This window comes from Hylaeus volcanicus, chromosome 3 (genome assembly GCF_026283585.1).
Source record: "Hylaeus volcanicus isolate JK05 chromosome 3, UHH_iyHylVolc1.0_haploid, whole genome shotgun sequence".
Taxonomy (NCBI): Eukaryota; Metazoa; Arthropoda; class Insecta; order Hymenoptera; family Colletidae; genus Hylaeus; species Hylaeus volcanicus.
The window spans coordinates 3992046-4019470 of NC_071978.1; the positions used below are offsets into that span (position 1 = coordinate 3992046).

A 27425-nucleotide genomic window follows, 5' to 3' on the forward strand; every position below is an offset into this window, starting at 1 on the left:
AAGATTGATGAAAGTGACACGGGATCCCTGCGTACCGTCGTCCTTATTTCGACTCGTGAATCACGGATTAAATGGGAGTCGACGCGAGCGTATCGGGGCCCGCTATTTGTGTAATATCTAAATAAAATTAGCATTTAAACGGACGGGACCAAATGGGAGCCATCCGGGACAGTGGTTTGCGAACAAAGAGATAACGAAATTTCGATTTCCGGCAATCCAGTTATCTTTCATATATTTCGTATACATTCCAGCATCAACGGCTGGGATTTGCCCCTGGATACTGCGCTTTATCACGTAGCGATTGTACATAGATTTCCATTTTACCATCGCAAATATACCTACATTCAATATTTAAAACATCTCTCTCTAAAATTACCCTGAATTAAAAAAGTCTTCGTGGATACTACCCAAGAAGAAGCTCGAGGGTTTCCCTGGAGCCTTAATTAGCCCATCTGGGGTCCTCGAGGGACTCTAATAATGAAATTCTCAGGTCAGAACTGAAGGTGGCCCTCGCAGGGATTTTTGGCGCGTAAAATATCGCTGCGGACTTCATCGATATTCCATTTGCAACGTTCAGCGTCACGTTTTCCCTGGCGCAGACGGTCGAAGAAAGTCGAGAAGGATCAGCACCGTTCGTTGGCACGACCGTGTCGCGGCGAAAGGACCATATTCGAAGCTGGTCCTTTACGAGGAAGTCGTCCAATTTTCCTATAATCCTAGTCAGCCCTCCTGCCCCTCGAGGGACTGTCTCGAGGCTGGTCCGCGTTGGAAACGAAAAACTCCTGCTCTATCGTCTTTGCCTTCGGTTTACCAGAATCCCCTCGGCGGATTCGGTAATAATACATGAACACCAGCGGCAGGAAGACGAGGAGGAAGGAATTGAAATTTTGATCACCCTCGCCCATTTGTATTCCCGATGCCGGGCTTAATGTAAAATGGCCATCTCGAGGAGTGCACTCGCGGCAGACAATGGACTTTCGCGACGATCGTTGCTCGACGTAAAGGAAATCTTTGCGAATCTATTTTACAGACTGTATAATCTGCCTGCACCGAGGAAGAATTGACTTTCAAACTCGCTCGATCTCTTTATCGGGATTCCAAGGGTCGCGTTCGAGCTGGGGGGGTTTGTTTGGATTTCTTTGATTTTTATTCGACGGTTGTTCCAAGCTCTCTACAATCGTATCTCGAAAAATGAGGGATGCAATCTTTTTCTGCACAAGATTGACGAGATTAAAATCGAGTCAAAATATATCAAACGTTCTGAAATGAATCCTCGCCAGAGGAAACTCGATCAGGCATGCGAGACTCGGTTGGGTTATGAGAGACGACTCCTGAAAACTCACAGAATTCGAAGATCCAACCGTCCCTGTACACGATTTAAGAAGAACGCGTCTCGCGGCAGCCCCTATTTCATCCCCGTGCACTTTGTCGATCGTTAAAGGCCCCCCTCATAGATCGTTACACCGAAAACGAGAATCGCATTACCACATATCAATTTTCGACGTTGCAGCGTCCCACAGACACGTACGCTTGCATACACTTGCATCGTGGACGTGCACCGCGGTGCAACGGGAACGCGTTCGCGCGTGTGTGTATCGACGAAGCGAAATTTACGTCGTTCGGGGCGGGAACCGCGCTGAAATATCATCGGCTCGTTTCAAGCTCGGTTTTGCATATTCATGGACGGATAGAAGGGCGAGAGGGAAGGACGAATGGGAACGAAGAAGTGAAAGAAAAGAGACCGGAAACTGAGAGTCATGGCGGTGGAGTAGCCTCGACAAAGGAAATGTGGAAGGCTAAGGGTGATGGAGATGGTTAGGCACGGTTGTCGGGACAGATTTATTACTCTCTGGTGTATATTTGATATATTTGTGTGGTTTTCATGCGTGTATGCTTTGACAAATTATTTAATGATTGTCTGCGACATATGATTGATAGGAAGTGGGCCTATCGCCACCAGCTAATTCTTTAATCAGTGAGAAGCGGCTTCAAATAATAATATATTAAATTCCTACGAGTCTCGTTACATAAATTATATTTTTCTTACGTCGTATTTTAGATATGTCGATTCAAATTCTAATTTTTATCTCACTCACCCCTTCTGGGAGGGGTGTAAACAATTGCCAGGTTAAGTAACAAGGATCACGCTATTGTATGCGTTGTCCAAGCGACGATTAAACTTTTCATCGTAAATTTGTTTCGCAACTGAAACAAGGTATCGGAGTTATCGGATATTGTTGGACTTTTCGCACGCGTGCGGCAAACTAAGAGAATGAATTATTCGCCGCGAACGGTTTCCCAGACTCCCGTGTACGCGGTGTCACGTAGGGAAAACATAGACGACGACCGTGCAGCCAGCATCACGTAATATCTTCGTGTACGTGGCTGTATCTAAACTGGCGAGCCGAAATTACTTGTTATTGTACGTCTTCTTGCCGCAGGAAACGTGAGGACGAGCGTGAGCCAGCTACGCGATTAGTCGCCACCCTCATACTTAGAAGCGATATCTAGTTCCTAGCAATTTCCTCCGGGCCAGTGGTTCTTAGCTTGGATACATTTACCCTAAGAAAGTTTATAGATAAACTTACCCTTCTAGAGGCCCCCAAACTAACGTAGGAAAATATTAAGTTTTCCATTTTGTTACAATACAAAAATATAAAGTTTCCACTCGTATATTTGAAATCGCGAAGAGTTATTGCGTCGTAACGAGTTTGTTTATTCTACTCAGGCAACGTTACACTGTACATGTATTGGAATCAGCGTTGAAGTGAAAACGGTAAACGAGAAGTGGTTACCAAAACTGTTCTATGGAATCGAGAGTTGGAATTCTATTCGCGAGCGGTTCGAGTAAAATAATTTGTGCGGAGCAAATGCGTGTTTTGACAGGCAAATAACTCCGCGTTTACGTCGACGAATATTTCATCCGACTGCTTCGTATATTTTTGATACACGCCCGCGTCCGGGGCGCATTTTTTCTTCAATTTCACGCCGCGGTTTCGATAGTCCCGAATATATTCCCGCCCCGGAAGAGATGCGCGGCTCGATAATTAATAAAATATAATTCAGCAGCGAAAACACGAGCCCGGAAACACCGAGAACTGCGGGCAGTCGATGATAAAATTTTCAGGAGTAATCGTTTCCGCGAACCCCCTAACGCTAACTTGTGTTTCGTTTTGCAACGCGGTTCTCGATATTCGCGTGCAGTTTTGCACAACGGTAATCTAATACGTTTAGTTGAGTTTCCCTCGACCAAATCATCCAATATTATTCGTTCAGTTTTATGCAATGTTTATCTCGGATATACATTTGCATCGTTTTATCGAGCCCCTATGCGCCAGCTGAACTGATTTGGATTACGAAAATTCGAGGACATTTTCCTCGTTCGACTAGCCCGCCCGACAATGGTTTATAACGGAGCAGTTTTGTTAATATTCTTCGCCGTTTGGCTTTTATCGACGTCACTCGTGCTTAATTCATCGAGTATTCATTGGAAAGAGGATTTATCAAGAAGAATTGTATCGGTTTAAGATTGCTGAGCGATTCAGTGTTTCATTTAATTGTATGTGCTCGTCCATTTTATTAGAATATTTTGATCGAACCTGACGTGTTTGGCTTTGTTAATCGATTACCTCGGAGAAATGTAGTCTATGGAGATTTGAACATGGGACATTCAGGTGTTAAACCTCTTCTCTTTGTTTTTCCACGTCGATCGGATATCCTTTGCTACTTCTATTATAGAATAAAATTACTCCTTAAAAGAACACCTTAATACCTCGACACCTCGAAATCCCTCCTCTCGTATTTAATTTCGCCATGGATAGCGAGAACACAACCGACTTGTGAATTGAATTCCACCCCCGTATCAACGACGCTCTCTTCCGCACTCGTAAATCCCTGAATTTGAATATCTCTACTCGCGGCTCGATCAGAAATTTAGCGCGACCGTAAAACGCCTGCCGGGGGGAGGGGGGAGGGGGAGGGGGACGAAAAATATTTTCGCTCTAATCCACCACCATCCCCCCTCCCCCGTTCCGTGTCTCTGTCCACTCTTCCACCCCTCGACGCTTCTTTTACTCCGTGTGTTCCGTTCATGAATATGGAAAATTAGACCTTTCGGGTGGTGACTCTCTTTTTTTTTTTTATGGTTCGCCACTTTTCACATTCGCGGAGCTCGCAAATTGATTCCACGCAAGCGGCGCGCCCAGGCTTTCGCGACGCGTCGTTGTTGATTCAGAGGGAGAAAGATTGGTTTTCCGGACGAAAATTGAAATTCACGGCTCGTCGCGAACCGTCGAAAGAATGGATTCGTCACCGTCGAAACGATAACGGTTTATTCTTGATAAGAAGAGAGACACTGGCACAATTCCTCTCGAAATTCAAATTTGCGCGCAGCGTGCTCCACCGGGTTCAAATTTCTAACCTGTTGGAAGCATTCACCCGTCGATAGGTTTCGTGTGTTCATTTTTATAACAAAGTAACTTTCCTCTTTACTTAATCCTCTTTACATTCGAAGCGTGAGTTTCAATAATCAGAGCGATAAATAGTCTGACGTTGGAGTCCGTGTAAATGTGAAGTAATACATTCCAGCTGAAGATTGGGAGAGAAAACGGGGGCCATTCGAAGCGAGAATAACCTCAACGATCAAAATCTACTCACCCAGTTTTGACGAAGTTGGCGAATAACTGCATAATACTCTCCGAGAGTGTTATTTCAGACTTCGTGTAGTTCCTCGGGAAGTGGCCCAATCCATCCACCAACGGCGCTCCAAAAACGAAAGGCAATTCTTCGCCGTGAACCGAGCCCATCTTCTGAAATCAGGAACCATTAAAAGCGTTAATTAGTTTTGCGAAAATTTCAATTTCTCGTGCTTCATATACATTGGAATCTATAACAGAAACTACATATGTATGTATAGAAGCACGACTCGATGCACCTTACAATATATAAAAATATAAAACAATTATACCCCTTCAGGTACAAATGCAATACATAATTCTAATGCGACAAGTAATACTGATCGAATCTAACTTAGATTAGGAATATTTTACTCGCACACCTGCTCCAGGAGCAGATTTCGTCGCTCGATCACGATGGACACGTCAGGTGCGCGTAATTCAATTTCTTTGGACTTGGAGCCCTTTCCCCCGAAATTACCACGGTCCCAGCCCTCGCAGTATGAAACTGCGAGACCCGTGTAATATCAGCTTGGGAACGGCACGTGCGACGTTTCAAGTTTCTCAAGTCAGAGCCTTGGCCGTGTCCCGTTGCCTCGAGCGGATTTCGGTCCTCCTCGAGGACGAGATCGGCTCTCTCGGCGAAACGAGTGCTTAAGGTACCATGATTGGCTCACAGCTGGCTCGTTGAATTAAACGTTTCGATGACACGGTTGTTAATCACGCTCGAATGTCTTTTGTCGGATTTTGTGGAACACTGGTCGTGTGACCATTGAAAATCCTTCGAAGGATTCCCTTTTGAAAGAAACTGTCGACCAATTTTGTTTCATAAATTTATTACCAAGATCGTAAAAACTTTTCTATTCCTTCAAATTCTAGTGCTAACTACGCTCGTATAGCGTCGAGAACGTTTTATCTCGCGAGCGATCTCCATACTTAATTCCCTTTAGTTCCGTTTTAATTGTAATTATGAGAGAAGTTGAATTACGTGGATAGCAGGGTATTAGCGCCGCTGGATCCACGGACACATCCCACGTTCGTCGTATCCTTTGTCCAGTGTTGTCTCTAAATCGCTTGTTTCAACGGGTGATTAACGAATCGCTGGTCGTGGCGAATTTCTTCGTTAACGACGCCGATTTCCTGCAGCCCCGTGTCCTTTATTGCAGACATTAATCCGCGGAATCGTCAAGCTCACCGTGATCCTGAGCCACCGGACTATTCCAAAAAGTTCGTCTCTAATTTTTCTTTGACTATATTTTACTGTCGCGCGTCACCGATGTCTCTTTCTTCCTGTGATGGATCTGCGATTTTACATTACCAATGACGTGGTATAATTTTTTAACGGAAGTTTCAACAAAAGTATTCCTTATTTTTCGAGGTTAACGGAGAATTATTCTTTCCTCTGTTATGTACATTTGATTAACCATCCTGAAGAATATGTTACAAGATCGTTATCCCCCTCCGGGCGGTTTGTTTCAGCGAGACACTCAACAGATTAAACCTGCGTAGCACCAGTGCAGCGTTACAAAACGCAGCGCGCGAGGTAACATTTATTCGTCGTTGTAAACAACGCGGGGTCGCTCATTATTATTAAAAGTAATGGCGGGATTGCGAGGAGGCGGCCAACGAACAAATTAAGTTCTCCGTTTCTCGAGGAAAATTACTTTCACGTCAGTGTTTGGGTTTCTATCCCGACAAAGGAACCCGTGGCTGTTAGAAAATAATTCCTCGGCGCAAATGGAGTTCGCGGGAGCCAGAGAGAGCGGACTGAAATCATGGTCTCTGGTTCGTAAGAGGTTTCGAGAGCTTCCGTAACGTCGAATAGAAGCTATCATCTTTGGGGTGTGGATATATCGATTATTTTATTCAGAAAGACTCCTTGAAACACAGCCGTAAGTCGTAAGTGGATCGTCGACAGCCACCAGTAATTTTGATATTTGAGGGCTCCTAATAACAACTGACCCTGCTTGACCCCCGTGCAAGGTTACTTTCACCCCTAAATTTCCTTCCAAGAACCTTGTTCGATGCTTGAATTCCATTTCTCCGTTTCTCGAGGAAAATTACCGTCAGCGTCTAGGTTTTCATCCCAACAACGGAGTCGATGGCCGTTAGAAAATAGTTTCGCGGTGTAAATGAAGTTCGCCGGAGCCAAGACGGGGCAGACAGGAGGTCACAGTTCCTGGTTTGTAAGAATCAGTTGGCGTTCCGGTTGCGGATGCTCTCGCGAACGCGAACACGAGCTCGCCAACTTTTTCGAGAGGGTTGAACGTCCTTCGCGGAAGTTTCCCGACAGAAATTCTTTCTCGTGCGAGGGCAGACGGAAGTTTCCAGCCAGATACGGTTTTCTGATTGCGATCGAGTAAATATGTAGCGGGGGGAGAAATTACTTCATGCTATTAGGTGGCCCGATGGAGAAAAGTTGCCGCTTTTTTGCGCGGCCTCGCGGAAGTTTCGCGCAACGAAACTTTCTCTGTGGGTGCACTTTACGATCCTCGGCCTTTCTTGCGAGATTACAGGTATAAACAAACGGGAATACGGGGCCTGGGGCACTCTGACGCGATACCCGTACGAGCCGATCGCAAGAAACGCGAAACTGTTCTTGTTCGAAATTTTTACTCGGACTTTATGCTTGCAGATCTTCTTCAGGGGAAAGCTTTTGCAGTGATGCTGTACAGGTGTTCCGTACCACGAAAAAATTGCGAGAGGCAAGTTCTTGGCTATGATTACATTCAGGGAAATTTTTTGATTTTTATATTTAAATTACTGTAGTTTATACTTCGAAATAATTTATGCAATTTTTAATCAATCCATGATCGATACATTAAGTGATAGAGCGTTGGAGTTGGACAGAAATTCGTAGGTCACTGACCTTTATGCCGGATAAACATCGTCATTTGTTGCTGCGGGCCTTTCTCTACACGGTGACCCGAAGAAAGTGGATGTAGAACATCAGGATGGCGCATCGAAATAAACAACCACCTGTCTGAGCAGCGGGCTAGATAATGGACCGTGGAAGAAAGCGCATCGATCACGTTTCCCTCGAATTGTTTCGGGACGCGAGCGTGCGCCGATATGCTTTCAAATGGAATTAACGGGATCAAGAACAGTCGTGCATTCTCCGTTAACCGTGGCGCTCGACAGTGACAGAAACCAGTTGGCGAAACAACTTTGATAAAGCTCTGCGGTGACCGGGACAGTGACGAATACTCGACGCTTGGTTCGCCTTGTCGGATCGTATTTTGAATTCGGTTACATGCATTTCTCCCTGTACGCCTAAGTTCTCTTCTTCGGAGAAATTCAACTCTAGTCGAATGGGGCGTCGGCTTCGATTACTTATACAATTGATTGTGAAACTTTGGAAAGAGGAAAAGAAAAATGAAGGGAAAAACTCAGACTTTTATTTGGGGTACCATTATATTTTTTGAAAAGTTTTCAGGACTGAGAGTATTGCAGTAGAGTGGGTCGATGTTATTATCGATTTAGATGTGATTGTTTTAAACGTAGTCTACATCTACTTGCAGTACCACCTACTAGTCCACTTCAAGAGGAATTCTCCACCTTCTAATAACCAATCCGCAAAACAGGGAGTGGCCTCGCATCAGCGGGATTGAACTCCGAGGTACTCCGTAAAGTCCGAGGAAGAGTTGAAGGCGAGTTCGTCTAGAGGAATCGATCATCGGACCGTGGCGTATCGCTGCTGTCCAACTTGGCGCTCGCCTTCCGCCAGTGGAAACGGAAGTCCTTGAGGCGAGCAACTTTGACGCGTATGATTTATTCGTTCGAGAGGCAACAGCTCCTCGGATCGCGGCTCAGCGACGTTAAACGCACTCGATGCAATCCGCTTGGGCAAACGGAGAGCGTAATATTGCCGCGAGGGCGATTATTGTAGCGTGTACGCGGATTGTGTGCAGAGGTGGAGCGTTTGCAGGCAATCGAGTTTGGTTCCCAGCTGCAAAGGGGTGGTCCCAAGTAGCCACGGGTAGAGATGAGCGGAGAGGAAGGAGCTAAGCGAAGCATTGGCCGCGACACGACCAATACCAAGCTTCCGCCGGATGAGCATCTGCCACTCTGCTGACCAGTTAATATTTTGTCGATATCGTGGAAACGTAATCATTCTTGCGGTATCAAAGCTGCTTTCCCCTGCGGTTGGGGAAATGTGTCGAGTCGGATCTTGGTCGACGCTGGGCAAATGCAACGGCACGATGCTGATTCTTGCGAGGATAAGACACAGGGAAACGGGGGCAAGTTATTTACTAAGTGAAGATTCGAGACCTTTAGAAATGGTAGACATTCCAATATTTGGAAAGGTTTGATGGTGATGGCTTTGAAACATGATCTGGACTACTGGATTACTTTAGCCACAGAGAGAGACACGTCAAGTAAAAATTGGAGACCTCGCAAATTCAAATGTTTGGAAGGCTCCTTTGTTCCCAGAATTTCTTTCTCTTCTCGATTCAGACTATAAAATAGTTTGATGTACAGATGTTCCGGGACTTATATTCGTTTACTGAACTAGACGAAATGAGAGATCTCGGTAAAGGGAAGATAAAAACGAGATCGTTCCCAAGGAACAAGATCGCACGCGCGATACATTGGGATCCACGGATTACTTTAACGAAGTCCTGCTGCATTTCTAAAAGGATCCTGATTAAGCCCGAGATTCGTGGATAGCTCGAACACCGAGATCTTTCCTCGAAAGGAGGATCATCCTTCAAAATAGGTCGAGGAGACCACCGCCAGTTCAAACTCTAACCAGATCGATATTTCAGATTTTTTTTAGGAAGACTTGATAGACTTATCAATTTCAAGCTTTGTGTACTTATTTACTCATATTTTACCTAACCATGTGAATTTTTTGAAAGTATAAACAATTAATTTTGACAATCCAGGACAGAATATTTCTCATACTCCCCAAATAAATTCATAACCGAGGAAACCAACCTTCTCCTTTCATTTTCAATTTCTTTGTCACCCAGTGCGCTGAGTTGATAAGCACCAGATTATTTTTCGCCTGAAATTTCGGCGCGCGTCGCGATAGGAGTACTCATCTCGGTCGTTTTAGCGCGATAGGCGGGCTTGGTGTTTAATTGCTGGATGAAAGTTGCGTTGTAAGTGGCCAAGTTCTTAGACGGAGACCTTAGGTTAATACTACGAAGCGAAGGAAAGGAGCTTCCCGGTATTCCGTGTCGTACCCGTAACTGCGGCAACTTTAGCAACTGCGAAGTGGAAAGGACAACCGATATTGTCGACGCTTCACTCTGTTCGCCGAATGTTTCTACGATCTGCGCAAGCTTTCCACGCTCTGTTAACGCGCTGAGGCTGTTTTATACAGCTCCTGGCGAAATCGATACAATTATACGTAAACGAAGAAAAGCTTGACTGTCTTAGAAAGAAATTTTTAAAGGAGATTTATCGCATAGCATAAATACGAAAAGGGAAAAGTAAAGAAGGTAAAATTTATTCAAATTTTATTTGTGTTAACTGAAGTCGTAAAATGGAATGAAAGAGAGTGAGTTGCGAGCAACGTAAATACAAACAGTCCACAGTGAAAGTCTAAGGATCTATAATTCGTTCAAATTTATTTAAAGTTTTTAAATATTTCTTCCTCATTTGTGCTATGCAAACGTTTGAATTGGCTCATCGCTCGAAACCAGTCTTCCTCGAGGTCGATGTAAATTAGACAAAATGAAAAACTGGGTCGGAACGACACGAGCGCTTAATAATCTAGACCCGCGGTTCGGTAATTAATTAAGTCGCCGAAGGAATTACCGAACGAGCAAGCGATTACTCAAATGATTGGACGTGTCGATTCAATGCAGGTCCAATTAGTTGGACGAATGACTGGGTCAACAATTGAATGAAACACTGAACTAGCGAGTAAATGAGGTGCTTGTCATACAGAGTACTTGCGTAATAAATGATAAACATGTAAGGAACTACCGTTGACCTGTACATTTTCCACCACGAACGTTTTAATTATTCTTCACCTTTCGTACCATTTTTAAAATTATGTAGCGGCTGTGCTCGAGCAGATACATTTTTAATTTTTTAGTCATGAATTGGAACAAAGGGCTGCGTATGCAGCATCCTATTCATCTTAATTCCACTTATTAATTATACTGAACATGTTAATTATTTTGTTCACAGTAAAATCAATTATGCTAACTTTTACATTAATTCAACCAAAATTAGACTTTGTTACTGCCAGAGCTTCCGAGTCTTTTATGAAACACTGGATTATTTATAAAGCATTGTTCCTTTTTTTTGCCTGGCATTATTGTTAATTCCACTGATGAGGAGAGTTCTGGATTTAATGAAATGCACGCTTCTATGGGCTAAAAATGGGACAGAATTTTATTTCAGAGATAATAAGAGCACATACGCGTTATTTATAAAATTGGAAAAAAACTCTTGTCTAATCATTCGTTGCTTGGCGATACGGAAAAGACGTGGATGGTTTAGGAGCAAAGGTGTTATAGCACAAGTGTGGTCAGTTTTATTTGTTATCATCTCGCAGCGTATTCGTGGCGCGGATACTCCATTTTTCTGGCCCTTGACCGTGTCAGGTCGATAAACACGACGGTTCTATCGGCCAATGGAACACGCTAGAGTGCCCTGCGGGGTGATTTCCGCCTTGGTTCGGGCCATAAGGCCTTTACGGGTTCCATCGCACTGGCAAAACGATTTTAAATCACCCCTGGAGACGTTCTCGTGCCCGTTGAAAGGTTTCGTTCGTCATCGGCCCTCCCCGAGTAATATAAGAGCCTTACTTTCAGCCTGGAATTAGGGTCACGATGCTCGCGAGACTTGCAAGCCATTAATAATACCGTAACCACGGATTTCGTCGCGACTGTTCGTCTCGGGGACAAAGGGAAATTTGTTTTCTGTGTGTGCATGTTTTTCCATTGTTCGTTGGCAACGATGCCTCGCAGGGGTAGGTGGAATATTATTTCAAACAGTAAATATAATAGTAAGTGGTCCGTTTTATTTTAAGTATGTCATAAAAATAGTGCTTTATTTTTAACACAAGAGCCAATAGCGGGGCTTTATCTTTAGATATTTTATTTATTTTAAAAATGGCTTGAAAATCAAGTACTAGTTTTATTATATTATATCACATTTTTCTGTTATTCGTTACTATTTTATAATTCCTTTTAATTCATAGTTTAGAATAACATGTCGCTGAATTTACCAAGAATATTCGACTAGATAAATAGCCCATCGATCGAACGCCTCGAAGGGCTAGGGGCAAATAAGGTTAATAAAAGTGCGAAAATGCAGCTCGCGTAGAAGTGAATTAACTCGAAAAAAAAGGAAGGTGCCCCGGTTGACGTCAAAGCGAAGGGGAATAAATTGAAAATTAATTGAACGCCTCAACGTCTTACGGAGCCCTATTGATTCAGCATTTACCATCTGTTCTGAATTCATCGGCCCGTCTAATCTTCCGTTATTTAATTCCATCCATTAAAGTGCCATTAATTTCCACGAAAGAAACTGTCGTGGAATTTGTCACTGCGCCGACGTTCTCCCATCTAGCAGTAACGTCACTTCGCCTACTATCCAGTCTAAAGCCGGCGACTGACTTGCAACAGAACGCTGTAATGTAACTGCTCGGCACGAATTTTACGGTTCGATACCAGCGTTACATTACAAGGTCGTTTTTGGAATCACGAATGCTCGCTTCGAACTCGGCTGAATCGCAAGAGCGGCTCGGTTCGTCGCTCGCGATAGTCCGCCCAGACTAAGCGAATGCTCGCGTTACATTATTCTGTTGCAAGTCAGTCGCCGGCTTAATGTTTCATTTGTGGACGTTCGAGGAACGATGCTCGGGTATCGATCCTCCCCGCTTTGATTCGTCGAGAGCTTTTCACCAACGTGATTTCTTCAAAGGTTCTTGCGTTAACGTGAATTCTCAAAAGGTCTTCTTTCATTCTCCGTCGGAGGTCCTCAAGTTTCCCATCCGTACAGAGGTCTAGTCTTCAATGGTGCGTTCAGTTTTCGTGTGTCTTGTACTTGATTGAATTTCCTATCCTTTGTCGTCGGAGCTCCCAGCACGGAAACGTCCCTGTTTCTCCTTTTTTGTGTACCATCGTCCGCTACTAACGAAATAGAGACTCGAGACATCGAAACTCCTTCGGCAATTATCAACGTCGAAGTTTTCATTACGTCGAAAAGGATTCCGAAGCTTCTCGTCTCCCTCGGGGAACCTTAATTCCCGGTTGATAAATTGTCGAAGCTTTCTCGAATTTCGAATAACAATTAAACCGTCTCTGATTAGAGAACACGACGGTGTTCGAAGGAAGTCGCGATGAAACAGTAGCAGGATCCCAAAATAGAAAACTTTGGGAGTCGAAGGATCTGTTGACGGGGTTTCCAAATATTTAAAATAAGTTTAAGCGATGGTAAAATTTCGAAAATAAATATAGACTCGGTCACAGATTCATTTACCTGAATCTACCTGAAGAATCCTAGGAAGGGTTCGTACTTCCACTTTTTCGTGAAATTGGAGCCATATCGCGCGGCCGTGGAAAAAATCTGGAACGAGAGGGAAGTCGCCATCGCGTCTGGGTTTTTCCATTTAAATTTAAATTCACGCCGGTGCGAGCGCGGGTCAGCGCGCTCGTACAATGCGATGCAGCGGGAAATATCGTTGCCTGAGACGCGAGAATGTATCGGGAAAATTGACGCTTGATGTAAGAGCGCCCTTGGAAATTTGCATCGCGACGGCACACCATTGACTATCGTATGGGGGAAATTAATGACATGCTCTTTCGATCGAAGAGATTGATGAAACATTCTGGGAATCAGGAATCCACACAGGTGGGGGTTATATACACCCTTGGGCTTATATTTCTTGGAAGCCATGAGGGTGTTGGATAATTGGAAGCTTCTAGGCCACGAAACGGATAAAGAATTGAAATTTACTCCAAAGTGTATCTCATTCCTAAAGGAGTGCAACGTGTGTTTCATCGTTAATATTTCCACTTGCTGTTGCCATCCACGGTCCACTAATTAGGAATTCTTCCTGAGTCTCCTACCCTTTCTGGTATCAATTTAAAAACGCGACCGCCTTCTGTTTTCGAATTAGCACGACCAAACGTAGGGCCCTTTAATGACGACGCAAACGCTCCCGCTAATAATCATTATATCTTTTAATACTACGCTCAGTAAGGGCTTTGTTTCCGCTGCGAAAGCAGCGGCTCGTCGATGCAGTAAGCTGGCCTGTGCATAATCGGATGCCGAGAGGTTTAAGCGGTCATTGTCCATTACATGGTTCTAAAGTGGTAATCCAAGCCAAGTCTGCTATTGTTGTCCGCTGTGTTCCGTTTCGACAAAGCGGCGGCCTGCTACTTATCGAGAATTTTCGCGTATGCTATTTTCGAAAATGTACAGCGACCTATTCGTTGGTCTCTGCGACGGATTTGCACGACGCGCCGTATGGTTCGATGCGAATCGCTGTAGCTTTTCGTTGTTTGTGATTCCAGCGTCGGCTTATACTTTACCTTCGCATTACACAGGGGAACACACTGGGTGCACCGATAAGTCCATCCCTGACGTTCAAATCCTCTTTGCAACTCTGTCGACGAAGTCGTACATGTTTTTTTTTTGTATATTCCTGTTGCGCTTGAGTAACAACTTTGATCATTTTGTAGGAATTTAATTCGTCTGTTCTTCGGTGGACAGGAGATATGTGTTATTTTAATATTTTAAATAAATAAGTATTGTTCGTAGTTAAAATTGTTCAGAAAGAAGCTTACGGTGTTGCACTTAATATCATTAAAAGTAGCCATTATTTTTCTTAAATATCTTCCATCTATCACTCGTGGCCATCTCTAACTTTTTAATTAAAAAATAATTCATATTATCGAAAAGGGAAAACGTCCATTGTGCACTCCACTTTATCATTTAATTCTGCGATTTATCACTATACAAATAAATGGGAAAATGTTTATCGCGAATAATGAATTCACACGCCGCAATCACAGCCGGTAGTCTCGATTATAACTTTATTCTTGTAATTTAAAAGAGAGATTTAATTACCATAGATGGGTCGACAATTACTGGACAATTACTGACTAATTCCATACAAATTGCAGTCACTCCTACGTTTGTTTACCGCGTTACTAACTCCATCGTTGACATACAATCAGCACTGAATCGTGTTCAGTGAAAACGGATGGGAAGTCTTTTATTTTCCGAAATAAATATAAATTTTCAATCGCTGTAGCGGATTAATTTTAAACACAGTTGCATGGAAATTTAATCCATCATTCGCGACTGGTAAATGTTCAGCGAATTCCAGCAATCTCTTTAATTTAAAAAAAAACCGGATCGAGAATTCAAACCAAACGTTTCGGGTTCTGTCCATCTCAATTTTTTTTTTGTTTATTTAGAACCAATTACACTTTGTGAAAAATAAAAATGTGCAACGCCGAACCGCCAGATCGAATTGTTCGTAACAGAAGAGACCTTGTTTAGGCAGCAGAAGGATCTAGGAAAGGTATTCCAAGACAAATCGAAGTCATTTTCATTAAACATAGCTAGAAACCCACAGAGCAAGCATAGATCGACTGAAACTGAATAAAGTTGATCTTAATCATCCCCAAGGAGAGATTTTTGGCGAACAGCAACTCCATTGCTCGGTAGGTTTGCACAGAGTGCAACAATTAACGATCACAGTACAGATTTAGGGGCGAAGCGAACGTCTCAAGGATTGATTCGAGTCTGCACAACGTTCGGAGCGTTCTTACGACTTACGACTTGCGCCGCGTTTAGAAAGCAATTCCCGCTGCGAGCACCGAGACTTCTTGTTCCAGGAACGCGTTACTCGGTAATTGCGGCATTAAACTGTCTAATTCTAAGCGCTGTTTTGGATCCAGCGTGAGTTTCTCGCTAGCGAGCGCGTAAGTCTCCAGCGCTGACGCGGAACGGCCCTTCGCGGAAGAGTTTAATTAAACGTGCGCGAAACTTTAACGAAATTAGCGGATGCTCCGCCGTTGTACCACTGACGTGACGTTGCTTTCGACTGTCAACCTCCACTTTATAGGCGCCAGATATTTCTCATTTTCTCGATACTTAAAAAAATACAGTGATAAAATCAACTGTTTCAATCGATGAACGAGTGTTTATCGATGCTTTCCACCACTTAGACTTTGTGATACAAGGATTGAAAGGTTGAACATTTTGAAATACACCCTAAGTCAGGGTTGGCTCGAGACGAGCGAAACGAAAGTAATGGGTCGATCCCTCAGCTTCGTTAATTTATTGAGTCACCGAACGGACAAGAATGATCACGTGTTCCACGTGCACGGACAGAAGCACGAGGGGTCGTTGTAAGTGGCCATTACGAGTTGTACTCTCGTTCGCGAACGTATGATCCAGTCGGCTGATTCGATTTCGTTGGCGACTCGCCATGAAACTCGAAACGAAGTCGCGACATCCGATTTACTTAGCATTACCTACATTTTCTGGCTACTTTCTCTCGTAATTTCGTTTCGCGCTTCAGTAGCTAAATGGATCTCGAATTTCTTCGATTTTTTCCCTGTCAATTAACGCTCCTGACCAAGTGGGCTTTTGTAGTCAACCGTGGGCTTCATGAATAGATTGTAGAAATTAATGTCAGCTTAGTTTCATATATGTAGTTTTATGTAGAAAATCGTCTTCAGAGTTTTATACTGTTTTTAAAAGTTTTACACATAAGTAATCTGGTGCGTGATCTTAATAAATTAAGGTTCTTAAATATAGGTAACTAATTTATTTATTTAAATGTGATCGAAATAGTGCAGTTTGGAACATGTCGCTAGGAACTGCTTTCAAATAAACAAAGTTGCTAGCTAGAGGAACAAACAACGAATTCCTACGTGAGTATCGGTCCTCGGAACAGAGAACAAATTCCTCCCAAAAAACGTGGAGGAACTCGTTTCGAATGCGATCTCCTGTCATCCGCGTACTCTTCGTTTGCGTGGGGCGTTAAATCGATTCTCTTGAAACGGAATCGTGAAGCGTATACGGTTACGGGTCGGTGCTTCGACGACAATTTATTTCTCGAAAATTGAGGATCAAGCCGAAATGAACGTTTCAGCCACGTAGCTGTGTGAAAATACAATCTTAAATAAAACAGAAATTAAAATACATATTCATTTATATATATTTTACAAGAGGAATCATGTCTTTAAATTAAGGATAACAAGCCTTCCATAAAGAATTTGTAATTAAAATAATTCTTCAAGCCTAAGAAGCTGAAACATCCGATTTACACCCTTTTATCCAGAACGAAGCAGAAAAATAAAATTGAACTTCATTTTTACCCATCGGAGTTTAATTTCTCCCTCGTTCACCTATATTCTCGTATACCTCAAGAAATCCAAACCCGAAACCGATATTATTCCACATAATAGTGCCCTCGGTTCCCTGTGCGGTATTAAATTTGATTTTTAAAGCCCCAGCTCATCTACACGTTGCGGCGTATATACTCCGAGCCAGAGCAACCCCACGATTTCTATATTTAATTCATTGAAATGTTTACGATCGTCGGTAAGCTGTTTTAAGGCGCGGCTATGAAAGCAAAGCGGATCAACCTTTGCGATGCGGGGTGGGTCAGATGCAGCGCAGCGAAGTAATTTGTTTCTGTGAAATATATATATATATATATACCCATAGGCAGATTATGCATGCGCTTTACAGCAACAGGTATGTACGTACGTCTGCAAATAATACTGCGGCGTGGGCGTCGAAACGAATCTCATTCTCCCGTGTTACTTTCCGCTCGGTTGTCTGGCCAGTCTTTAACTCGAATTAATACGTAAGAGCAAAACGTAAGCGAGAGTCCACCTGTCCGCTTGAGGTCACCTGCTAATCGCAGGTTAGGTTTATTATAGCGTGCTGCTCCTCGGAGGTGCGCGCATCGGAGCATAATTGCACGAGGACTGTGCTCGACTGTAATTAAGCTTTTTGGGGGAAGTGCACTCTGAATTCTTTTGGAAGGAAAATAACATTTTAAACAAACATGAACGTGCACTGGTACAACGAAGCTCAATTAAAATGCTCCTCCAGTTCTCCAACTATAATTACTAGATAAATTGTATTACGTATGTAAGACTAGAAAGCATTGATTAATTCGATTACTCTTCGATCACTTCCATATCAATTTTATCTGATCACGAAGAGTGCTTGGAATCAGAATTATTACACTTGCCAGCCAAAAGTCTCTGCAATCGACTATTAAATCGCGAAAAAAATCAATATTTTTCGTAACAGACCCCCATCGTCTTTTATCCGCGAGACTCGAAACCGTTCTCTCGTTCTACATCACTCATCGGGTCGGGTGAAGGGATCCTTTTCAATTAGCTTGGCAAAGAATCGGTTCGAAGCTCGTGAAAGGAGCAAGGAAAAGGTGGCTCGAGGCGGACGGGAGTCAAAGGACGGAAGAGACAGCAGTAAAATCCTTGGTACAATCGCGTGTCGGATAGCTTTAATTAAATAATACATTCCCTTTCCCCTACGAGTCCCCGTCTTGTCCTACCTCTTATTCGTCGCGAAACTAGCGGCCACGATAACGAAGTTTCGTCGAGGGATGTCCCTGTCGTTCCAGCGTCATCAATCATAAACGCCAGGCGCGTTACGCAGAAAGGAGCGAGGAAGAAAACGAGGAAGGTGTTTCCCACGGATTTCCAGCGGAATTGGCGAAATTCATTTAACCGTGTCTCCTCTGACGCGAGGTATTAAGGAGTTGCGTCGCTCTGACAGCAACAAGATAAAGGTGTTCTTTATGAATTTTTTATTGCCACGATGTATAAGCTCGAAATGAATTTTTTACTATGAATGGAAAATGTTATGGGATTTAGGATGAATTTTCCTTGCGTACAGTCGATCTGATAGAGGGAAAATGATGGGTCGCTCTTAAATTGCATAAAAATGTATATAAAATAAATACAGACAGTCTCGTAAGTACTCGTACCGTCAATATCTATTGAAGAAATTTGCCTAAATTAAATTACAGATTTAATGTTTCCGAATGAATTTTTTATTACAGGTATATACGCGTGTAATGTTTATTCATGTACATACATATTTATAATGAAACATTTATTTGTAAAGATCAAACCTATTATTGAACTCAGCAAAATAAAGCCACGGGAGTAAAAGTGTTTCTGATGGAATCGAACGAACAATAAATAATAAATTGGAAAACGATAAAGAAATAAAATAAAAGGATGTGTTTGAAGTAGAAACAGTTGGAAGCTTGTAACGAAGAGTTCTATACTTTGTGAGCTTCCCGGACGAGCTCTAGATTTTTTAGGAATAAATAGAGCTTCATTTTTGGAATGGAATAAAACGCAAGAAATTTCCGTGGAACGTAATAGATTCCTGGTCGCCTCTACCTGTCGGGCGTTGAATTCTATTCTCGAACTTCATTTTTTTGTATTTCCATTTCAAATTTTCCAGTTTCGGTGAACGATTGCAATCAATGCAAACAGGATCTTCCGACGAACCGGAAGGCTAGCGTTTTCCCAGCGCTGGCACGGAGACCCAAAGCAAATATTTCTTTTATACGAGGCCGATTTAGCATCCTCGCGAATTTCAGTCGGACGAAATGATATATGGAGCGCGGTGTGTACGCTCGCAAGAAGAGAACGCAAACACATAGCGGCCAGAGCCGTAATGTCGGCTCAGGGTTTGTGTTTGTTCTGAAACTCGTACGTGTATCTCATATTTCCGTTTTCGCAGTGCTCCGGGCCGGTTAGTTTGCCTTCGGCGTTTCGAATTTCGTAGAACTGCGCGTGAAACTGGCGAATAGTTTACACTATCGCGAAAATTCGATAATTCTGTCTGCCTATGCGGGAAAAATCATCAAAACTTTCAATTCCAACACGTTTAGCACTTTTCCTCTGGTTTGTCCAAACATCCTCAGATTATGATGACTTCATCAATTCGTTTTTCATTTTACCTACGTTTGAGCTAGAGACCATTTAAAATTTATTTTTATAATTCACTCGTAACTCACAATTACAGTGTTGGAAGAAATGTCATACAGGGACCAAATACACCAAAAATTTGAGCTCCGAAAAAAGAAACCAATGTTACGAGTGGACGCAGAGTCATCCACCACAATTGCAATTCAGCTTTCTTTCCCTTAATCATACAGATTGTTCCCCGTGCAACAGTTACGAGTATTATTCCGAAGTATCGAGAATCCCCAACTTGGGAGCAGTCTGAACCCGCATGGAGTGGCGTAATCAGATCGTAGCTGCGCATTCGCAAGAAATCGGGAAACTCCGTGGCAAACAATTTCAAGACAAGATTGCCTTTGTTATACAATTAACGCTAATTGCGAGAGATTCGCGATAGAAGAGGAGCGTACAAGGTATCCGTACGGACAATGAAACAAAGCGAAAGAGGGCGGTGAAAGGGGGGGGGGGGGTGGCTAAATTAAGCAAACGTAAGCCACTCAAAGAGATTTCCGGTCCGGTCGACATTTCTTGCGAGCCAATTCGAGCCTTTCTTTGACAATTAAATTTAATAACACGCTTTGCCGGGTTAGGAAGCGTATGAAACATCGTGTGCTCTTCGCTTGATGTTAATACCTTGTTGTAGCTACTTTCACCACGTGAATTTCATCCGCAACGCGAGCGTTGTAGCTGTTTTAGAAGTTCAACTTGCACGTACCAAGTATTCGAATCAAAGAAATACCTGGGATCTTCCAAAAGCTCGGTTAGATCTCATTTTGTCATTCCAGTAAACGTATCGCGTCATGTTTCATGGTAGTTTGTGTATTTCCTTCTCTGAGAACGCTGATAAAGTTGTTAAACGTTTCGTTGACGATACGCGAGCATCTGTTGAAAATAAAACGAGATTAGGATGGGAAGAAAGCAAATAAAAAGTAATTGAAAATGGAAAACGTAGGAAATACAAATTTAATTAAAATATGTGCAGTGCAAATGTAATTTAATTAATTAATCGTTCTCGTGATGGTGATACTCTAAAGTATTTTAGTATCTTCCATCCTTGAAGTGATCATCGAAATCCCGGGCTTTCCTCGATAAGCTTCGGATAGCATCGCCGAATTATTTTCGTCCTCGAGTTCCCTGGCAGTGGTCGCTGTAATCGCTATCAGGAAATCGGGAAAAAGCGTTTCCCAAAAGCGATTTGTTGCGGACGGGAAACTCGTGGCCGTAGGAAGCCGGGATCTCCGTCGGAAAATTGCGAGTGTGCTCCTGAGAAGGGAAAGTCCTCGTCCCTCGAATTGGCGAAAGCTTTCTCGAAGAAAGCCGCTTGTAATCCGCGGCCAAAGTGAAAACTGACGTTGCGGATAGGTCCGATCGATTCCTCGGGAGGGAATGAAATTCGTCCAGGAAGATTTGCGAGGTTTTCCATCGATACCATCGGGATATTCGATGTTCAATATATATCAGCGCTGAAACAATTTCTGTGGTGCTTTTTTTTTCCTTAGCAAAGAGGACTTGCTAATCGTACATCTTCGATTTTTATTGGAACTCCTGAACGTAACCATGTGATGATAGGCACTTAAGTAATTTTTTCTATACAAATATTTCTGTTTCAGGTGAAGGAAACAATATCACCGTTACATCAATATATATATCTAATAATATTTAAATATCAGCTAAGCAGATTAGGACCAGATTATTCATTCAACAATAACATATAATAATTCTTTGTATAAACACTGAGTATAAAAATTATAACGACGTCAATTATATCACGTCTCGTTAATTTAAGGCAGCCTGCCGTTTTAATCTCGAGGACCCTAATTAGCAGACATTGGACTCCCTGCGAAAAGGAAATTAATTTTCGTGAAATCCACCCCACGGTTTTCAGCGAGAGGGCACGCAAATATAACGAACAAAAGCAGAAATCGCGTAAGCTTGAATCGAATCGATTCGAGCTGAATCGGCTGACTCGATGAAACTTCAGAATCGGTCGGAAAGGACTCAATCAATTCTTTTTTTTCGAAGAGTGCCTCGCGAAAGCGTATTTTACGTGACCCTGAAGAACGCTTCTCGTCGTAGACTTCGAGCTAATTATTTCAAGAATTCGCCGGGTGCAGCGATTTAGCGTGTACGCGATACAATGAAAGGGAGGTAAAACGAACAAATATCTCGACGAAACGGAATTTTTTGCTTTGTGTTGCCGACGTTGGTTCTCTGCTGTTTCATTGTTCGTTGAGAGAATTGCGCTCCAGAAGGCAATGAATGGATCAGTGACCAATAATCGGCGATTTGATCCGTAATGGATTTATAATCAATAAGGGTGAATTTCTTTTGCGTGGTAGGTTTTTATTATAGATTAAAATAGAAGCGTTGGTCATGGGAAAAATTCACAGAAATTAATCTACTGGAACGAAAGAAAAGAAGAAATCATTCTAATTAAAAGAAACTAAAACATCCACTTTTTTATATAAACATTAACAAACATTATTGTTAACTTTCTGGCGTTAGCAACTCGCCATTTATCGATCACCTAACGTTGTTGAACCCTTATACACGACTCGTGTACGCGAAGCGTGTAGCATAGTCGCGTCGTAACGTGATTCATCGTGCATAAGCGAGCCTCTGTATTCGCAGTCAAATTTATCAGCATGAAACGCGTCTAACGCGTCACGCGCACCCTCCATCTTTTTCCCTAGCGTGTTACAACATGCCATCGTTCGACCGCAAATGTGCCCTCTCTCTTTACCCTACATTTTCACGTCTGCCAGCGATTTTTTTCACGAGTGGTTCCCCGGTGACAAACACCGCAATTTTCCGGAGCTTTGGGGACTTTCGGCTTGGGGCTTCGAGAAAACTTCGGAACAATTTTTTCCTATTATCCCTAGGGTGGAAATTATCATGGAGATGGATGGATATCCACCGTGTTTCCTTTTGTTTCCGATATCAGCACGATTCCACCAAATTTTAATATTCATGTAACACACTATTTATTTTGATTAGGAAGAAATATGTAGCTTTCCTTTATCTAGAGAAAAAATCAGGAACTTGAACTCCAGTTAATTTAGTGAAAAGCGAGTGCATTAACTGCGCTACAGAAAACCTTTCACGTCTTCACTTTTTAACGTCTATTTATTACTTTTCTTGGCGAAATATGACACTCGCAAAGACACCCTCGAAGTTTTCCAGGATTATTGTAACGCTCTGTCACCCAATGTCTTTTCAATTTGTCGTGTCTGCCATCCCTCGACAATAATCAATCAATTTTCCTATTACACGAGTGGGCAGAGCATTGACGATCCAGAATCTGCTCGTTGAACGGAAGACGAGTTAAGGGGGGCAAAAGAGGGTTGGCAGTGGAAAGGACGATCGCCTCTGCAAACAATTTAGCTCAAATTGGAATCGGAATTGAGTCTTAATGGGCAGTGTTCGAATGATGGACTGCAAGGTACCCATTGTGGCCGACGTTTTTATTACTTTCGACTGTGTACCCATTCTTAATTCCAATTAATACTTTTTCTGTCGTTAACCAATGTAGAAAGATTCAGAAAAACATTACGTTCCATATAGTATTTTTTTTCCCACATGAATCTCGAGATGAAACGTTTCTCAGTCCGCAGTTTCTCCGCCTCATCGAATTTTCATCGACTGGCGACGATATTCGCGTCGTAATTCGTTGTTACATCGGTTGTTCATAAATATTGCAAACATTAACATTATTAATGTCCGACAAAGTATGAATAGTTATTTAAATATGAATAATTGATACCATCGACGCGAGATGTTCGCGATGCATCGAACCGCAAGTCGAGCTTTCGATGCATCTGGGAGTTTCCCATCGAGTGCGGTGAGCGCAGTGTTTCGTAACGATGTCCGTAATCAGCGATAATAATACGCCGTTTGAATTATTTATTCAGCTTGGCGCGTAATTATGGACAAATTTTATAGCCCGACACTTCGACGTTGTAGTGCGCGTGATTTAGAGGGATACATTCAAACCGCCAACATAGTCGACAATTGCGAAACGCAATTATGGACGGACGCTGCCAATTATGGTCTCATTCTGACTGTGAATACAACATCTGACTCAAAGTTAATGTCAGAAATACACGGAGAAATGAACGACTACAATATTTAAGTAGAAATGGCTCTATTTCTCTTATTTTATTTGGAATCTTAAGGTTTCTCATTCTTTTTGTTGAAATATAATTGATAGAAAATGTTTCATTTCTATTTCATTGAATAGAAAACGTACTATCTTCTGCTTTCCTTCGACGTTTCAACAAAATGGAACACATTGAATTCTAATCTAACGAATAAAACAAACTATATACGCCCCCGAAAAATGAAAACTATAAAACTCCCATAATTACCCCGTTTGTGACTCGAGTTTGTGTTTTTGAAAAAACGTTCCTTGACGTCTACCTCCGACTAGAATTCTCTCCCATTGCCTCGCCTATCGATAACCACCGTCTGTTCGAGCATCGTGGCGTAAACCATGGAAAAGATTTACGTCGCTTTCGCCGCAAACCATCGGCATGGTTGAACGCAATTAAGCCAGGGCAATTGCGGCCGGTTTATTTTGCAGACACCGCGCACAGACGCAAATATAATTTCCCCAAGATTAACCAACCCGGCGGGCGTCTTGGATTCAGCTGCATCCGACCATCCGCCCACCCCCCCTGCCCTTCTCCTGCGGGATAACAAATCTGCCGACAGTTCGCCCAACAATCCAGGAGTTTTAAACTCATTTCAAAGTTTATTCCGTGTCCGTATGCGTTCGCTCTCTGCGATTCATATTCGACCGTGCTTGAACTCGTTCAGCAGGATGCTGACGGAACGGGAGCAGAAGATGGCCGTCGGATGCTGTCAAATTGTTAGACTCTCCATCACTGGTGACATGTAGGTAGGAGGCGATAAATCGAATCGAAAGTGCGACAATTTGTCGTTTGTGGAGCACTTTGTCGTGGAGAGTGTGAGAGCTGGCAAAGGATGGTGTTTTGGAATGGTAAGCTCAGGGACACTGAGCTTTTGCCATTTTATCCCTATTCCTGAAATTTTCTAAAAATCGAACGTTTCTTTTCCTGAAATAATAGCTCGAAGTCTTGAGAAATTAAATAAAAATCCGCCAGCCAGTAATTTTTAATGCTACGTCAATTAAACGCGAGGAAATTCATAGAACACGTCGGGAAGAAATTCTCACGAGCGCATAGTCGACACGCTGAAAATAAACGACCGCAATTACCTAAACGCAGCACCGCGTGTTGAATTTCCCAGCGCAACAATAGCGTAATAATGCGGTATGAGGGACCGAAGGTAAAAACTTGTGGAATTATTTATACCTCGCGCGAGGAGGGTGGAAGTCGCGAGCCTTGCCCCAGACGTTCCCACCCTGGGACATTGTTTGCTTTCATTGGGGCGACCCTCACTTCAGCCTCATTCGACATTTCTCGAAGCCTGGCCTCTATTCGTTCGAGGATGGAAAAGGGAAATGGATCGAGGGACTCGTCCGTAGATTCAGAGTTTCAGTATAGGCTTCAGATCGATCTGAGCGTCTTCAGTGGCCACTTGTTGCCCTTATGACATAGGGAAAATGCGTACAGTAAATAATCTTTTGCATTTAATGGGTATACAATGGGTATACAATGCCTGTTTAATTTTGAACTATTTAAAATGATCAGTAGAAGAGTAGGTTCTTTCTTTTTAACAGTAAACCTACATGATCAATTCGATCCTTGTGTTTCAATTTGTTTTTGAAATTACTCAATTGTTAACAATACGGTGGTTCTAGTGTTACAGCAATCAATTATTTGCGAGCTCACGCGCGAAGAATAAAAAGAATAAAACAGCGTTCTCGTTCCAGGGATTAGATTCACCCAAACTGACTCGGAGTTTAATCCCGTGTAACCAGATTCCGTTCACCAGTCAGATGGAATCTAATTCAAAACCCATTTCCAGTTAAAATACTTTACATTTCGAGTCGCGTGACACGTTTCATCGAGAGTTACTGATTGCCATGGTCCAGTTGGTTCGTTTGTTCGATGAAATATCGTAAACGGATAGAGCCGCGCGTATTGGCGTTGGTGTGTATTTTTCCAGTGATCAATTCGAGTATATATCCAGCGATGTATATCAAATTAACAATGCGAATAGACGCTTTGCGTTTTACCAGCGTGTGACTCGCGGTGTCCACTCGATATTGCTATTTTTATAAAGTTTCCTTGCATCAGGAAGCATCGAAACTAATGTCACTTTCCGCGTGACAGGGCCATTTTTATCGTAAAGAAAATTTGCCACGTCGAAAGTGGCGCAATTACTTTTAGTACAAAGAAAGTCATTTTAGTAAAATGTCGAAGGTTTATATTTCTGGGGTTAAAAGAATAATGTTTACCTCCACATCCATTATTTTTCACATACTTCGCCATTTCAACTTCATGAAAATTCGTCGTGCTCGTTGTTATCATAACGCAGCGTGTCCGTGATACATATTTCGCAGCATGGCCTCGATGTTGACTTGGAGAATTTCAGATTCCGGGTTATAACAGTGTTTGACAGACACGATAATCGTGTTTACGTACGAACGTTACGTGCATGTATTTAACAATACGCGCGAGGTATGTAAATTATTCAGTGTCACAGTCGGTGACGATGAATATTGTTAAATGGTCGAGCGATTGCGGCTGCATTGGTTTACAAATTATTGGAACGGTTACAATAAACGTCGCGTTTCTGTCCGATGAGTACGAAACGAATGTTTGTTCTACTGCAACAAATTGTCGGAAACAAAATTGACGTGCATATTTTTCCACCCAATGAACCATTCATCGTGCAGGATTCTTTTGCATTCGGTGTTCTTTTATTCTGTAATTATTGCGCGAGGTTTCGAAGTATTTTCATGCAAATGATAAACGGATTGGTCGATTTTCCAGAGGAAAATTTATTTCATCACTTGAGGCTAGAGATGGACAGAATTTTGTTCAATCGATAAACAACGATAATATTAGATCATTCTGATAGTGTAAGATCAAAATATAGCGAATTTACGTTTTCATGTCAAAGTGTTTCACTTTATAATTGAAATTCTAATTTTTATTCAACGAGTAACTATTGGAAAAAGTGTTTATTTTCACTTTGTTGGGCAAAATTTTCTATCTGAAGAATTTCCCCCATCCCTGCTCGAGGCATTCCTCCGAGAGAAAAAGTTATCCGAGATAAGTCGGTTAATTACTCGATGAAAATATTCAGAGAAAAGTTGTTTTTCTTTCATATCGGAGTATCGATAAATTACAAGTTTAATTTCGCTTCTCTAACAAGAAATCTTTGCTATTTTATAAAAGACGTCGTTACCAACTTTCGTTTATTTGGAGTCAGGTGCTTCGTATCTCAATTAATATTTCATAAATATTAACGTAGAGTTCGAAAATCTCGATCACGAAGTCCCAAGGAACCATTTTCCCAAATCGTTCGAAACCTGCGAGATTAGCCAGCCACCCCCTGCGACCCTCGACCCTTCGTACCTTTCGAAACGAAGCGAAAAACTTCATCTACGTTGATAAAATAATTTTTTGGAACAAAAATTTAACCGACTTCCACAAAGGTGCAGTGAAAAGTATGAAATAATTTCTAGTCAATTTATATGAATACGCACTAGATCTAGATATAATTGCTTAAAAGTATAGGAAAATGCAGTGAAAAGTATAAAATAATTGCATTATCGACCGAGCACTCTACATTATCGACCGAGCACTCTACATTATCGACCGAGCACTCTACATTACCGACGGAGTAATCTGCATTATCGACCGAG

At 42.4% G+C, this 27425-nt stretch overlaps 1 protein-coding gene across 6 annotated transcripts in view; it reads right to left on the minus strand.

Moving 5' to 3' along the window:
- LOC128873276 (neuroligin-4, X-linked) overlaps window positions 1-27425 on the minus strand; it is a 328845-nt gene that overhangs the window by 71795 nt on the left and 229625 nt on the right. For all 6 annotated transcript variants that reach the window (XR_008456382.1, XR_008456383.1, XM_054116733.1 and 3 more), the window contains one exon: window positions 4657-4808. Coding sequence is in view for 4 of the 6 variants with exons in the window: in XM_054116733.1 (XP_053972708.1) it covers window positions 4657-4808 (152 nt within the window). In the remaining 2 variants the exon portion in view is untranslated. The remainder of the gene's footprint in view (window positions 1-4656; window positions 4809-27425) is intronic.